Genomic DNA, 15,914 nt, shown 5'->3' on the forward strand with positions numbered 1-15,914 from the left:
TTTTTCAGTTTTTTAATTTTGTTTTTATTTCAATACAAAACAACATTACAAAAACGATAATTTATTTTAAGCTTATGAAGTAGGTACATAACCCCAAGGATCCAATTTTTCATTCATTAATGCCAGAGAAGATTCTGCAATTTTTGAAAGTGTCTCAGCCAATTTATGTTTTGGATAGACAGCATATAATTGACGTTGCTCTGAGGCAATTTCATCGGCTAAACGTAGACAGCCTTTGTAATCTTCAGATAAGTGTAACACTTTATGAAGAAGCAATACAATCTCTGGAATGCAAACTTTACGTAGATTTTCCATTTGTATGAGCCGATTCTCCCATGCTGGTAAGTCATCGTCATGTACGTCTTTCATTGTGTCAGGATCAACCAGCCATCCTTTGTCCGGGAATAGAAGAACGTTGAAGAGTAAATCACGAGTAACTGTAAAGGAAAAATTGAAATTTTATAAGTAATAGGAGCAATAGATATTAAGATTTTTTATGTGCCGACTTCTTTGTTCTCGCAATGAAAGGTACATAGAATGCACAAAAAACCAATGCAGCTTGCAACAGGGAAGTGCGGGCACTAAGATTAAATTTCCATCGAAGCCTACTCCAAAAGTTTCAATTGGGCCTTCGTGTTATCTAAGATCACCTAAATAAGCCCGTTCACACGGGCATCAAATTCCCAATCGGACTGCAAATGGTTGCTGAATTATCACTATGACTTCGCATCTTGTGAGCTTGCGGCTACGATACTTTCTTGGGCCGAATGTTAATTCAACAACTGCTGCACGGACTGCGGTCAAGCCTTGATTATCACCAATCAACCTGCTTGCTTCCAAGAGGTGAGTCATTTTACATTGAATCTGAGTCGAAAAGCCATACAGCGAGAGAGCAACTACAAGCAGGAGAATGAAGAAATTACGGCAAGATAGGCTACGTGAAACGCTTTTGTAAGTGACCGAAAAACTACTTTGGAACCTCAAGAACAGACAAAGAACATCCACTCGGTTTAACCCCTTGCAAAAATGCACGTCAAAAGCAAAAGTATCAGCGGCGGAAAATCAAATTCAGCGTTTAGGCTAATGGCTCCCTATTTGAAATGATAGTCAATGTAGAAACGAGAGAACATTGATACTGACCAAGCCTAGAGCCAAATTCTGCAAATTAGCTAGGCAATTTGCGAGTTATACACGCCACAAGATCCAATGCCTCGGAGAAGTACCTGTAAGGCTCACCAACGGCGGAACAATACGAAAGTTAAACCTCTATATTGAAGAGCACGACTCAGGGAGGGGCAGCAGCAGAGATCACACCAAGCAAATCAATCAAGCCTGCCTCTGCATTTCTCTGATGACCTATGCTTTCTTGAAAACAACTGATAAACTGAGGATCACAGGCAACTACAAGCTACTCAATCCTTGCAAGTTCATCGATGAGGATCCGAACATTAAACCCGTATAAATTTTCAATCAACCCGACACCCAGAAAATCTTCTTTCGCTTCCAGTGTTCTCTGCACAGTTAATTACGCTGAGTATGTTACACATTTCAACTTTGACGTCGATTTCAAACCAACGAAATGTAATGCTCAAAATGATCTCAACAACTTTAGGCCGATCTCCCTCTTCAACACTTTCTCCAAGTTAACAAATGTCATGCACAAATCCAGGCTTGTCCTAACTCTGGAGGATCTGCGCCTGCTCCCAGAGAAATTTTTGGTTTACTTGAAGCACGGATCCAGCTCTTCGTGTCTCAATCACTTGTTACTTCACATCACCATTGAAAAGAGCCACAAAAAACATGTTCTTGGCCTATCCGCAGCAAAGCCTCCGAGACGGTGGACCTGCCACTACTCATAGGAATCATGGTTGACATGCATCTTCCCCCTAACATCATACTATCGATATGGAACATCAAGCGATATAGCAAGTGAACCATGCAGGGGCATCATGTCCTGATAAACAACAATATTCTCCAAGGGTGTGTCCTTAGACCAATAATCTTCAACTTCATATGACCTTTCTTCACAAGAAATGCTCCAGCAAAGTGGGCATTTTCCAATATGCTGGATGCGGGATTCCTGAGAGAATGCAGAAACCATTTCTCTTCATAACATCCTAAAACTTCCCGTTAAATTGGAGAAGTTATGCACGATTGCTTTTGATCGTTCTCGGCTCAATGTTTTCAGGTTCAACAATGTCTATTTTGAGCATAAAAAGTCAATCACCTTCCTGGAAAGAATCTTCTCAGATAATTCAATGAAGGTGACGAGGGTCATCAACTTTGCCATCGAAGGCCGCTGGGTTTTCACCCTAGAGAAACTCTCAAGCTATTTACAGGGATTGTTAGATCAATCCTTGACTATGCCTCCTCTTCGGTATTCACTCTCAATACCTTGAGAAGAAAATCGAATATCTAATCTAACGGCTTCCCTGAGGCGTTGTCTATGCCCTCATCATGGACATTTACATCATCCTAACCCCACTAAGGGCTGTTTTCAACAAATTTTACTCTCTCCTAGAAAACTCACATATAGATGTAACCCCGTCCCGTTCAAGCACTTCTTCATATTAAACCGATATAGGGATAGCCGCTCCCCGTCCAGAGCAGATGCCACATGTGGTGCAATCGAAGCTCAAAAATGGGAAGCTCTTGACTTTACGGACCTGACCACTAATGCCTCGGTCGACGCCCTAAACGTCGGATGTACTGTTTTCTCAAAAATACAACTCTGTTCTATGATCAGGACAACCAAAACCTCTGTTCTCTCGGCTGAGCTACTAACCATTGTCCAAGCAATCAAGCTATCAGGTAAGGCCAAACTAAAGGTCCTAATCATCATGGACTCCATTAAAGCCATTAAAGCCCCCATTCACAAAACTCCAATCAATTACCTGGCTGTTCGAGCCCACGATGACATGAGGAAAGCTCGTCTGAAAAAAGTGCTCACACTCTAGGTTTCTGAGCATAGCGGAAATTCTTACAATGAAATGGCGGATGATAATGCCTAACAAGCAAGAACGATCGGCATCCTGACTCCTACTCCTTATGCTGAAGTCTGGTAACTAACACGTAACTCCATTCGTTCTGAATGGAACGAAGCTTTCAAACTCGCTTCCTTAGATAAAGGTAAGTTTTTTTTCCTGTCTTCCCTAACATTCCCATCAAGCCCTGGTTTCAAGACAAACAGAATAATCTTGAACTTTTCCTTTTGTAAAGCCCTCCTGGCCAAGATCGGTGTGGCTCCCTCGCCAGTCTGCAATAGCTGCGGTGTGGAGGAGACGAATGATCACATTATCTTTCAATGCAAAAAATTCTCTCTGCATAGGACCAACCTCAGTTGAATTAAGCGTTAAAACTCGCTCTGGATAGACCTGGCCCGTTTTATAAAAGATGCTATAATCAGACACTAATTTCGCTCTTCCCTCTCCTGCTCATATTTTTCCTCCTCCCTTCATCGTCTATATCTAACCCATCCCCTCTGTTTTTCTTTTTTACTTTTCTGTTTACACTAGCTTTTGTGTGCTATCTCAATTTTTTTACTAATATAACCACACACCAGAGTCGCACACTTTTTTCCTTTTCTTTTTTTACGGTGGTGAAATAAGGAGATCCAAACAATCTCCATTTTTCCCTGTCCTGCATCTAAACATTTCTACGAAGCACATCATAAACTTATCGAAAACGTTGGCATCATAGATAATAGCCTGCCATTCTATTCCTGTCGGGAGACGTCTTAACCCGATTCGGTGCGACACAGCATTACATTGTTAGCTTGCCGGAGCCACACGGAACAAACAAAATCAACAACAGCAACATAAGTGTATGAGAGCCCCTTGTGATCGAAATTCAGCAAAATCAAGCAACAAACATTACGAGAAAGAAAAAGGAAAGGGTTTGATTATTAAAAAGTTTCCAGAACGAGTTGAGCACATTGCTCGAGATATAGCTAAAAACCCGTCCCTGGAAATAAACTCCGCTTGTCCTAGAGGACAAAACCTTTCACGTAAGATTTTCCAAACATCTGAGAGCCAATATAAAATGACTGCAAATCGTTTGAACTTCCAACATCACATTATCATCCGACAAGCCTTGCTCAGAGATCGTTTCTCAATTAATCTAGCAAAGATGAAGCCATCGCCCAGTCTACTGGCCAGGGATCGATGGGGACATTAAGAACAGAGCCGAGGTATGTGCCCATTGCTTAACTAATGTCCACGTGGGACTGGAATTGAATAAACACCACTGAGAATATTTTTGGAAAGTCTGGGAGCGGATATAATTAACTTGAATAAAATTAATATTGGTAACCCCCACCGCAGTTGAAACGGCAAACCTCAACTCGTCTTGTGACTTAGGCATCCCAAGTCACATTATCCTCTGACAAAGTCCCCAATTCACAGCTGCTGAATTCAAGTTGTTCCGGCAAATAGTTGGTGCTCAGGCTATCACCCCGCTAAGAACTGGTAGATAGAGTGAAATGTGCCGACCAAAAACCCTCTTAAAGCGAACGCTTCACAATCCAACTTCAATTAATTGCTATCCCAATGCAGAAAGTAACGACTACGTATACTTCTTTGCCTAGGATGAATACAAGGCACGCGGAGTGACCCGTTCACACCGAATAACTTAAGAAAGGGAATTAAATAGAAACAATAAGCAACGCAACGCTCAGAAATGGACCAAAACTTGACCACTTTTGCGTAAATTCAGGAATGCTAGCATCGATTTACAAAGTTTTCATCAAACGCCACGTTGATCTTTATTACTCCATAAGCTACGCCCGGCAAATCATAAAAAGGTACACCAGTCAAATGCCGCCTACTGAAGGCCGATAAAAATTAGCTTCACCTTCCGGTTCCAGAAGATCCTTTGATGTTGAAAGACACTATTCACTTTGAACCAGATACTATGAAATTTATCAAGGATCTCCCATTGTCAATGTATGCACTCCAGCTTAAAGCAGCCTTACTAAAAACTCAACGAACCAGCTGAATCGAAATACAGGAGAGAAATAAAGACCCTCCTGAAACCCCATCAGAACCAAACAGCGATTTGACTCTGAACTTCCGTCTGTGTACGGACTAAATGACGATACAATATTTTGATTGGAAGACAGTGGATAGGCCATACTTTAAGAAAGTGAGGCCATTCTATTGCTGTACCTTACAGTGGAATATACTATACACAATACAGGATCGCAAGTAGCTTGCGAAACCTAAAGTGCAGAAACGGTCAACGAAGGCGCAGAAGCCCAATAGCTCTCTGTACCACATACGGGTGGAACGGAGCGAGCATATACATTTTCTTAGAACTTTTAAAGTACTTACTCCGCATTTGCTCTGCCAAATTCATCTTCCATCGATCCAATTCAATCTTGTACTGTTGTTCCTTATGTTCAGAAGCAACGCGTTCAGTAAAGTTGGCACTGTCCTTGACAATTTGCGGCTGCTTAGGTCGATTGTGATACAAATGAGTCCATTCGTTAAAGCCATCAATTGCAGCCAAATAAGTTTGATGGCAAAGATACTCCTTAATACTGCATTCTTCCTTGCATGGTAAATTATCCTTCGAACCGTAAGTTGCAATTGTTTGCGAAATCGAATCTGTAGGCACCATTTTGAATGCCTTTCGCACACACTCGATTTTCCCCTCTGCCAATAGTGTTCGTATCATTGCATTTGTTTGCCAAAGCAGCTCCCCGCGTTGTTGCGGGTAGAATGTAAGCCATTCAAGCGCGGATATTTTTTCCTCATCAGCAGGAGATATGGCAGTTTGCAGTTGTTTTTCTGGAGCTTCATCTTGTCGGTTTCTAATTGTTTCAACAGTGTATGTTGTGATGGTCTCCACATCTAATCCGCCCGTTAGTGCTTCCTCTAGAGCAGCTTTTCGGGCTGAAGTTTCTTTGATAGTTTCAAGATATTGAGAGAAAAGCAAAATCTGCATGTCTCCTGGCAGAGCGGCGGTGTAAAATGCCACAAGCTGAGGGTCGCGAAGCTCAATTAGACACTCTACGTATGATTTGACGACCCGATCGGCGATATCTTCCTGACAATCCTTTCCCAACTGCTTCATAAACAGTACAACGTGAGAAAGGAAACGGAGCATATGTGGTGCAGGCATTTTCTCGTTCAACCATTTCCCAATTTCACGCATCATTTCCGGGATATCATCCAAAATCAAATATTTTTGAATGATACGCATTTGCGCTTTGGCAGCCTGACGAATTGAAATGTTTTTATTCGCCGCCAATTCATCGAAAATTTGTTCAAGAGACATTTTTCCATTCCAATATTTATCAGGCAATGGGAGGTAGTTTCGCATGCAACAAGTTCGGATCTCACTTTCCACTCGAATATCTATTTGTACTTTCAAGTAGGCCCACAATAAATCTTCCCAAGTGTTGCTCACAGGACCAATCAAGGATTCAAGATGCCCGCAATAAGCACCGGCTATTGCTCGTGTGTAATCATCAAATTTTTTACTGTCGGCCATCATCCAAGCACATTTTTTCCAGATATCACGGCGCGGATTGCCTTCTATCGGAAGCTTCTGGACAACATTCGATGATTCGTAGTTCGGGTCTTCATGTAGGCGCCAGCCTTCTAGAATCGCAGCACGCCACGGTTGACCGCAGTGCTCACAGAGGGCTTGGGCCTCTTCAATGCGCCCTTGGCGAATTTCCAGGAATATTTGCTGTGACAGACGTGCTTCATCCTCCGTATCCAAATCGTGAAGTGGTTTGCGCTCGCGAATAGGAGCGTCCGGATCCAGGCTCGTGACGGTGGCACGTTTGCTCTCAAAAGCAGTTTTCTCGGGGTTTTTGAGCTGAAGCAAAGTATTTTCCCAGGTGATTGTGCGATCGGTGAAGTGCCCGATTTGAATTTTGTTCGTTTCCAGTGCACATAACTCTAGCCAGTCGACAATGAGTTGATATTCGCGGAGATTGGCGTTGTCTGGAAAATTAAGCGATAAGTTTTTCTAATCGGAATACGATAAATTCAGCCTTACTCGAATATAGATGAGTCACTACGTCCTTTTCAGATCCATCCAAGGGAGGCACATCGCAGTCTACATCTTCCTTTTGAAGGGTTAGCCGATCCTTGTAAAGGCAATATAGTAACCGCCAAGTATTTCGCTCTTGCTGAAGCCAAGCGTTACTTTCCATGCGATACTTTTCATTTAATTTCCGCCCAGACTTCACCACTTCATCCAGAACATCCGTGCAGGCCTGAATCATATCTTGGATGATATCGAAAACTTCAGAATCATTCGTTCGACTGTGGAGTATCTCCAGGAACTGTGAGTACAGGACTTCAGTTTTCTCCTTCACCGCACTATCTTCCGCGCCCTTAAATCTGTCCGTGTCAATCAGGGAAGTACCCAGGGGAAGACTCATTTCTGCCGAGGATGCATCGACGTTGCCTACATTTGTATAGTCTAGAAGGTGATGAACTTCTGAGGGAGTCATTGTCAGCGACAGATCCAAATCCATCCTGCTTGGTCCTTCGCTGAAAGGTTTCGTTCCATGGAAGCCCGTTCGAATTAACCCGCGACGGGATACGGTCGACTCTTGTAGCAACGAACGATTCATTTTGATTACAACTTTAGCCGGTTTCGAGTGCAAAGTGAATTTTGAATGTTAAGCTTCAAAGTAATATACCCGCAAACAAACCATAGCGAGACATAACCTCCACTACAAAACGGCGGCTTTGAGTTTTCACATTGACATTTGACGGATTTGTTGTGCACATTGGATGGGTTGCACCAGCGGGTATTCATGACAAGGTACACTGGAAACTGGGATGGGACGTGACAATTTTAATTTTGACCCTTGTTAATACACAGACTGTGGTGCAGTTGACAGCTTGTTGTGTGCCTTGTACGTATTACCGGAAAACGGGTCAAATTCTTATTTTCGCTTACTTTTTCTTGAATTAAAACGTGAATTACAGGCGTAATATTACGTAAAAATGATAAAGACCACGTTGAAGTACACAGGTAATAAATTCGTCTTAACTGACGAAAGAAAAATTCTGGACATTTCTATGTAAAGTTGAGTGCACACAAAAATGTTTGTTAATATTATTTTTCACTTGTTGTGATTGCTTTCAATATGATTGGGCCATTTCTATCAGAATAACTGGTGTAAATCTCATTAGTCATGGTGAGTTGTCAATAGCAGATTTGAGAGTAAGATTGGATTAAAAATCGAATTTCAAAATTCTGACCATGGAAAAGTAATCTTCATTTGCAATATAAATTGAAAGTGAACTTGCTTCGATACTGTGCCTATAAACTCCCACAGTAATCTCTCTAAGATTCCAAAGGACGGGATTACGAATTGTAATCAAATAAATCGATTTACCTAAACTTCCTAGCCAAGGTGTCCCTAGTAAAGTTCGTTGGCCTCTGTCGCCTTGTATTTGTAGATGTGTACGCAGTTTTCAATTATAATTCTGTTTGTACAAATTGTAAGCCTTGATATTTACTAGATCTTTGTAAAATTCATCCGAGCTGTGATAAGATTCTCGACTTGGAAGCAATTTCCGTGCAAGCAAAGTATTTACTTCTTATCAACTTTTATTTACATTTATCCCAGTAGAAAGAAATGTTTATTTTTATTTTTTTAGGTTTTCCAAATATCTTAGACTTGGAAATGCATTACCTGCAACGATTAAATCAAGTTGATTCAAATAAACGTTTATCATTACAGGGTTTGTCTAGGATTTGCTTTCAGAGACCACTAATGAAACCAAGGTGGAAATTTGCATTGTCAGTGAACACCATAGAAACGTGGATGGGGTAATGTTTGGGCCTCGAATTGGAATAGTGGAGTGGTGTTATGAGCATGCGGCCGGCAGTGTTGGCCATATTTGTATTCGTAACTACGAATATGAATAAATCCAAACGTCGATTTTCTATGAATACGAATACGTGAATATCTCAGTATTTACACAAATTAACACGAATACGACCGTGTTCTCACGTCCGAAAGTGAATACAAACGTATTCGTATTTCCCTCGAGCCCTCCACCCTCTACACCTCTCACAGACTGCTGCAGACTGCTCTAAATCTCTGGTCATTCCTTTTCTTACGCCTTCTTGGGTGGAGTTCCTCATTAATAATATTGACTCCAATGTCGGACCTGGCCCAGAAGCTCTTCTTAACCTCTTCCCCCTTAACTGTAGAAAACACATTTCCCTCCCCCTGAGTATAATCTACAACAAAGGTCTAGATGAATCCTACTTTCCCCGTCTCTGGAAAGAGGCCCTTATCGTCCCTACCCTCAAGAGTGGAGATCCTTCTCTTGCTATGAACTACCGCTCCATTTCTCTTCTCTCCACTTGTTCCAAAATCCTGGAGCCTCATTGTCAAAGAGCAGCATGGTTTCGTGAAACATAGATCTACGACTTCAAACCTTCTGATCTTTACTAACTTTGTTGCTAAATGCTTTAATTCACGACAGGAGGTACATGCTATTTATACCGATTTCTCCAAAGTCTTTGATACCGTTGACCATAGCATTCTCCTCTCTAAACTTTCATTACTTGACTCCACTCCTTCAGTCATCTCCTGGCTTTCCTCTTATCTCTCATGCCGTTCCTGCAAAGTTTTTTTTCATCTGTACTCATCTTATTCCTTCTCTCCTTCCTCTGGTGTTCTCCAAGGCTCTCTGGTGTTGGTGTATAGATACTTGGCCCGCTACTTTTCCTGTTTTTTATCAATGACCTCGCCTCCATCCTCACCTGCCTGTATTTGCTTTACGCAGACGACCTTAAATTGCTCGTCTCGATTTTGTCTCCGCTGGACGGTGCTCTCTTACAGTCCAGCCTTGATAATTTAGTCCGTTGGTGTTCGGTCAACAAGCTAACACTAAATGTCCGCAAATGTCACTGGATATTCTATTCGTTTTAACCCTTCCCAACATCCTTTTCCTATTCTCTCAGTGGACAACCTCTTTCACTACTGACCTCCTTCAAAGACCTGGGTGTAATATTCGACGACAAACTTCGTTTCAATTCCCACTTCGTTGGCATCATCAATAGAGCTCCCAAAATGTCTGGTTTTATCCTACGTTCCTCCTCCGACTTTACCTCAAATCAGCCCTCCTTAACACTCTTTTATTCCCTTGTCAGAAACATCCTTGAATATTGCTGTGTAGTCTGGTCTCCCTTCCGCATTCGTGACTGTCGCGCTCTTGAAGTTGTTCAACGCAAATTCACCCGGACTCTCTTTTACACCTCTTACCTCTTTTATCCGTCAAGACTCCGCACCCTCAATCTCCCCTCCCTACAGCAACGCCGTATCTTCCTTGATATGTGTACTCTTTTCAAACTCTGCAATTGTCTGGTAGACTGCTCCGCCTGCTCGGATATTACTTTCCGTATCGCCTCGTCTCATAACACACGTAGTGCGGACATTTTTGGTGTACGCTTCGCGGAGCTCGAGATTAACTTCCACTCTCCGATCCCGAGGCTATGCCGGTCCTACAATGCCCTACAGCTTGGGTCCTTGGACTCTATTTCCTTCTCTAGTTTTAAGCGTAAAATAAGCCATTCAGCTGTTCCTCCCTCTGAGGACAATATATAATAAGGAATTTGTTTTCTGTGTATTGTCCTCATTAAATAAATAAATAAATTCGAACCTAAATTCATGGATTTTAGCCATTATCAAAATGCTCTTGTGACACGGTGCATTGTCCTAATGAAAAGGAATTTTTTTGCTTCTGCAAACCTAGTCTGTTTACACGAATTTTTTTCTTAAACTAGTCTGAAAGGTTACAATAATATTCAGAATTTATTGTTTTACCAGTTTGTAAGTAATCCACAAACATCCGCATCAAAAAAACTGATGGTAACACCTTTTTGGCCGATTTCTGGGCATAAGCTCGTTTCGGAGCCGAAGAACCAGGTTCACTCCACTTTTTGTCTCTTGTTTTGATTCAGGATAAGGGTGATACACCCAAGTCTCCATCCATAGTGATGAATCGACCCACATAATCCGCTTTATCCTTTTGAAAATGCTCTAAATGTTGCTGAGAGAGTCGTCGCATTCGAATGTGTTTTTGTTGCATTGTTAGCGAATGTGGCATCTATTGTGCACACAGCTTTCTGAAACCCAATACTTCAGTCAAAATATTGCTTACACTGCCCAGCAGTGTATAGGGCGCTGGACGTTGGATGTCCCGTGTGGCGGTGTCCATAACAAAAAACAAAGATGAGTGCTGAGAGGACGCTACCTTGATGAACACCAACAGAGACACGAAGCGATTTTAATACACCCGCCATACTTAGAACTTTACTTTTCGGATCGTGGTAGAGAAATTAAACCCAGCGCACTAGTTCTTCTGGCACTAAGTGTTGTCATAAAGCATACCAGATAAGTGGCACACGGTCAAATGCTTTCTTTAGATCCAGAAATGGAATGTAAAGAGGGCAATGCTTCTCACGGTGTTTCTCAATGAGTAACCGCGAAGTGTATATTGCGTCAGAAGATCCGCAGTTTTTGACAAATCCGGCTTGATTCCCGGTTATTTCAACGATTTCACGAATACGGTTGTCAAGAATGCGTTCAAAAATCTTCATGGTATGGGAAAGTAACCGGATCGGACGGTAATTTGAACACTCTGCTGGACTACCTTGCTTTTTCCATATTGGAACAGTGATACTTTCTTGCCAGTCACATGGTGTTCTTTCTTCTTAAAAAAAACCGATTAAAGAATTCACTGACCCACAGTGTTGGGTTCCAGCTTTTCGCTTTCCAGAGCTCAGATGCGATGTCGTCAGGTCCTGTGGCTTTCCCCGATTTCATTGAAAACCAAGAAAATCTTTCAGAAAATGCAATTCTCGGAAAGATAGTACCAGCAAATGTTGGGTGATTGTAACCATAAACGTAATGAATACTTTGACTCTGTCAATCGGGATCTAGCTGTGAAGAAGGGTGGCCACGGGACTAGATTACGCTAATAATATTGTACTGATTCTGGTTGCAATGCATATGGAGATGCAGATTTACACTCATGCGAGGCAATCAATGGATTACATCTTTCAGAGAAGAAAACAGTATATGTACCTGTGGACAGCTTATGGTCGGAAAAACATCCCTAAAAGTGTATTTAGAACAGTACCAGATAATGCAGCATTATGCCCGTTGGCGTATTGCCAGACAACTAAAGTCTCCTTCACCGCGTACGGAAAGCACCGAAAGGTAGATCGCAACAGCAGTGGGAATGATCAAAAAGGATCGGTAGACACATTAAGGAGTGGATGCAGAGAAAGGATATGGAGATTATATACAGACGACCACGGTTTCATTCAGGTCAGGTAGCCGTGTCACCAAAATGGTTACTAGATGTTGGCTCTCTTCTATTAATCCAATATTTTTCCTTTGAATATTGTGCCATACTAATGCGTGGTATGTAGTGTAGTTTACTACTACCCAAGTACAATAGATAGAAAAAGTTTTGGTATACAACGAAAAATCGTTCTAAATAAGGTAGGCAGTCTTTGGAGGGGAATTGTTTTCATCTGACGACACGATCATGAATCTCCACTCTTTCCATTATTCTAAGTGTAAAACGGGCAAAAGGGCTGTGCATGCCGCAACATCTCCTGACAGGGTTCCAGTATTTTCAACGCTTTTTCCTGCGAATTACAAATGTCATTTCGTCGTTCTCGAACTGTTTGCTACTGTCGGTCGTTCCACTTTTAACTCTACATTTATATTTTCTTCTATGTCCGAATAACTCAGTGGTTAAACCACTAAATTGACGTAACGGAAGGTCACGATTCAAATCTCACTAGTGGCAGTGGGATTTGTATCGTGATTTGATGTTGGATACAAGTCGGCTTAGCTGTGAATGAGTACCTGAGTTAGATCAGGGTAATAATCACGGGCGAGCGTAATGCTGACCAAATCGTCTGCTGCTATATGTGTACTTCCTACAATCTACCAGTGTCTCTAACACATTTCAAAGCTCAGATCTGGTTATTGTTATTATATTTTCTATGATGTAGTGGATTCATCGAAATCCCCATCCTCGACGAAGTGTCACTATTGCCGCAAGTTATTTTTTTCTATCCATTGTATTTTCTTTTTCAATTTTAGGTACTGGACGCATTTGAACTTGTGTCGGTTTTTTTTGCTTGTTATTTTCCTTCTGCCTTTTTCCGATACTGCCTTTCTAGTAAGGTTTATGCGCTCATCCTTCATATTTGCGAATTTCTACTGTTGTTTGCCATTATGTTTACTCTTTCCTGATACCCTGAACTCATTTTCACCTCCCTATATCGTTACGCTAGCTTGTAATTGTGTGCCAACGTAGGAGTCAGTTTTTAATAAAGAGAGGAATCATAAGTTTTTAATAAAGAGGAATCATAGTTTCAGTACTCAGGCATTTATTAGGCCTATTGTACCATCCTTTTTAGGCATCTACAAACTTCCACAGCTATCCTCCAGTTCTATTACAACACTTAGCTTTCGGGAACGCAGTCGCCGACCATCCTAATATAGTTCCATTGGATAGCATAACTTGCAACAGAGTGGTTGCCCTTTCTCAATATGTGACCTATCTGCTTCGAAATCCATAGAAGAAGGCAGGCGGAGCGGGGATTTAAAATCCCGAAACACAAAGATCCGATTATTATTTATTACTTTCATGCCGGCTAATGTTGAAAACTAGTGAAAAGTAAAAGGCATTAAATTTTTTAGCATTGTTGGTAGCAAAAAGATAACACTGGTGTTTGTCCAAAAAGAGGGGTCCATGGACCAGACAAGTAAGGTTTCTGTAAAATTATTGCGGCCCCCCAGCGAGTGGACGAAAGGAGAAACTTAGAGCGTTCTGATTATGATTCAGTTTTCATTTCCTCGAAATAAAAGTAACTCCAACAAAAAAGTTAATAGCGACATGTTGCTGAAATTTTTTTTCCATATCTGACAAATTAACACAATGCCGCTTTATAAAACACAGTGCGGTAGGCAACAATAGGTCGACTTTTGTATGGTATTCAGAGATGGGATTGGGTACATGTACCTTGAAGGCCATATAGATGCCACTATTAGTGTTTATCCTTGAGGATCAGGCGCAAAACTTATGTACAGATTAAGTTTAGTTGTTAAATTTTATTGTAACTTTTTATCACGCCAGCATACCATACATACAAATAAATACATAGGTCCTTGATAAAAAAAATCATTACTAATTTTACAGCAATTTGAGCAAGTACCTCTATTCCTATTTTTCAGGACCATCCCTAACCAATTTTCTTAAACATCACTTCTCGACAACATCTTTGAACAATGCAGCCCCCCAAACCGCCATTCTTATGCTCAATATGGGCGGACCACAAAATAAAGATCAAGTTGGAGACTATCTACTTCGCATTATGACGGATCGTGATATGATTCAATTACCAGTGCAGAGTAAATTAGGTCCATGGATAGCACAACGTCGTACACCGGAAGTTCAGAAGAAGTACGAAGAAATCGGTGGCGGTTCCCCAATTCTGAAATGGACGAACATACAAGGCGAGCTAATGTGTAAAGAACTGGACAAGATATCTCCTGATACTGCACCACACAAACACTATGTGGGATTCCGTTACGTGAATCCTCTTACGGAAGATACACTTGCTCAAATTGAAAAGTAGAAAAAAATATAATTCCTCCTTTGATTGTGTATTAAATATTCTGTGTATTTCCAGGGATAATCCAAAACGTGTTGTGATATTTTCTCAATATCCACAGTACTCATGTGCGACATCAGGATCGAGCTTCAATTCAATTTACACGCACTATAAGAACAGGTAAGTTTTATACTCAATTCAGATGATTGCTAATTCGATAATAGCTCTAGCAATTGCTTACAGTAACTTCCCATCACAAATTAAATGGAGTGTAATTGATCGTTGGTCAACTCACCCTCTGTTGGTGAAAGTATTCGCTGATCGCATAAAGGACGAACTAAAACAATTTCCAGGCGACAAACAAAAGGAAGTTGTCATTCTATTTTCCGCGCATTCTCTACCACTTCGTGCCGTTAACCGTGGCGATCCGTATCCATCGGAAGTTGGAGCGACCGTGGAGTTGGTGATGCGAGAGCTGGATAATTGCAATCCATACTGTTTAGTTTGGCAGTCTAAAGTGGGACCACTGCCATGGCTTGAACCTTCTACTGATGATGCTTTGAAAGTGAGAATAACTAACTGTTATGTTTGATTTGAATAGGCATTGTGTATGCTATTTGTTCTATTTTAGGGCTATGTTAAACAGGGAAAGAAAAACTTCATATTAGTGCCTATTGCATTTGTTAATGAACATATCGAGACTTTGCATGAATTAGACATTGAGTACTGTCATGATCTAGCCAAGGAGGTACCCGTTTCTTATTAGGTGTCTATTTAACCACACCTTTTACCGTTATTCTAATATATTTCAGATTGGTGTAGAAAAAATACGACGCGCCGCTGCTCCAAATGATCACCCATTGTTCATTCAAGCATTGAGCGATTTGGTAGCTACGCATTTAAAGGGGAACAAATCCTTAAACCCAAAATTTTTGAGTAGGTGTCCAAAATGTGTGAATCCACGATGCATTGAAAGTAAACGATGGTATGGAGAGAGAATGTGTGCTCAATCGTAAGACAACCGTTGGTTTAGGAAACACATTTGGCTTGCAGGTTAAGCAGCGAAATTATCACATATTCTACATGGGTTGTTATTGACACACTAAGTGTGTTAGTAATAAGTGTTGTGTTTATAAATTTTGAGAAATATATTTCATATTTTTTGTATCATTTCATCCGTACAATAAAGAATAAAACGTGATGTTTTTATTTCACTGTCTGAAACGCGAGTTGTATAGAAGGTGTGATATAGTAATGATGTCGAGGTGAATCAATGTCGGAAACAA

At 41.1% G+C, this 15,914-nt stretch overlaps 2 protein-coding genes across 2 annotated transcripts; one reads left to right on the plus strand and one right to left on the minus strand.

Moving 5' to 3' along the window:
• LOC119653239 (nuclear pore complex protein Nup107) lies at window positions 1-7,889 on the minus strand. Its single transcript, XM_038057838.1, has 3 exons — window positions 7,012-7,889; window positions 5,331-6,956; window positions 1-437 (listed from the first exon to the last, which is right to left on the minus strand). The coding sequence occupies exons 1-3, from the start codon at window positions 7,592-7,594 to the stop codon at window positions 73-75; spliced, it is 2,574 nt and encodes an 857-aa protein (XP_037913766.1). The 5' UTR covers window positions 7,595-7,889; the 3' UTR covers window positions 1-72.
• LOC119653241 (ferrochelatase, mitochondrial) lies at window positions 7,836-15,846 on the plus strand. The gene is made up of 6 exons (XM_038057840.1): window positions 7,836-8,001; window positions 14,249-14,648; window positions 14,707-14,808; window positions 14,872-15,193; window positions 15,260-15,376; window positions 15,441-15,846. The coding sequence occupies exons 1-6, from the start codon at window positions 7,974-7,976 to the stop codon at window positions 15,642-15,644; spliced, it is 1,173 nt and encodes a 390-aa protein (XP_037913768.1). The 5' UTR covers window positions 7,836-7,973; the 3' UTR covers window positions 15,645-15,846.
• The last annotated feature ends 68 nt before the right edge of the window (window positions 15,847-15,914 follow it).

The sequence above is a fragment of the Hermetia illucens genome, chromosome 3 (genome assembly GCF_905115235.1).
Source record: "Hermetia illucens chromosome 3, iHerIll2.2.curated.20191125, whole genome shotgun sequence".
NCBI lineage: Eukaryota > Metazoa > Arthropoda > Insecta > Diptera > Stratiomyidae > Hermetia > Hermetia illucens.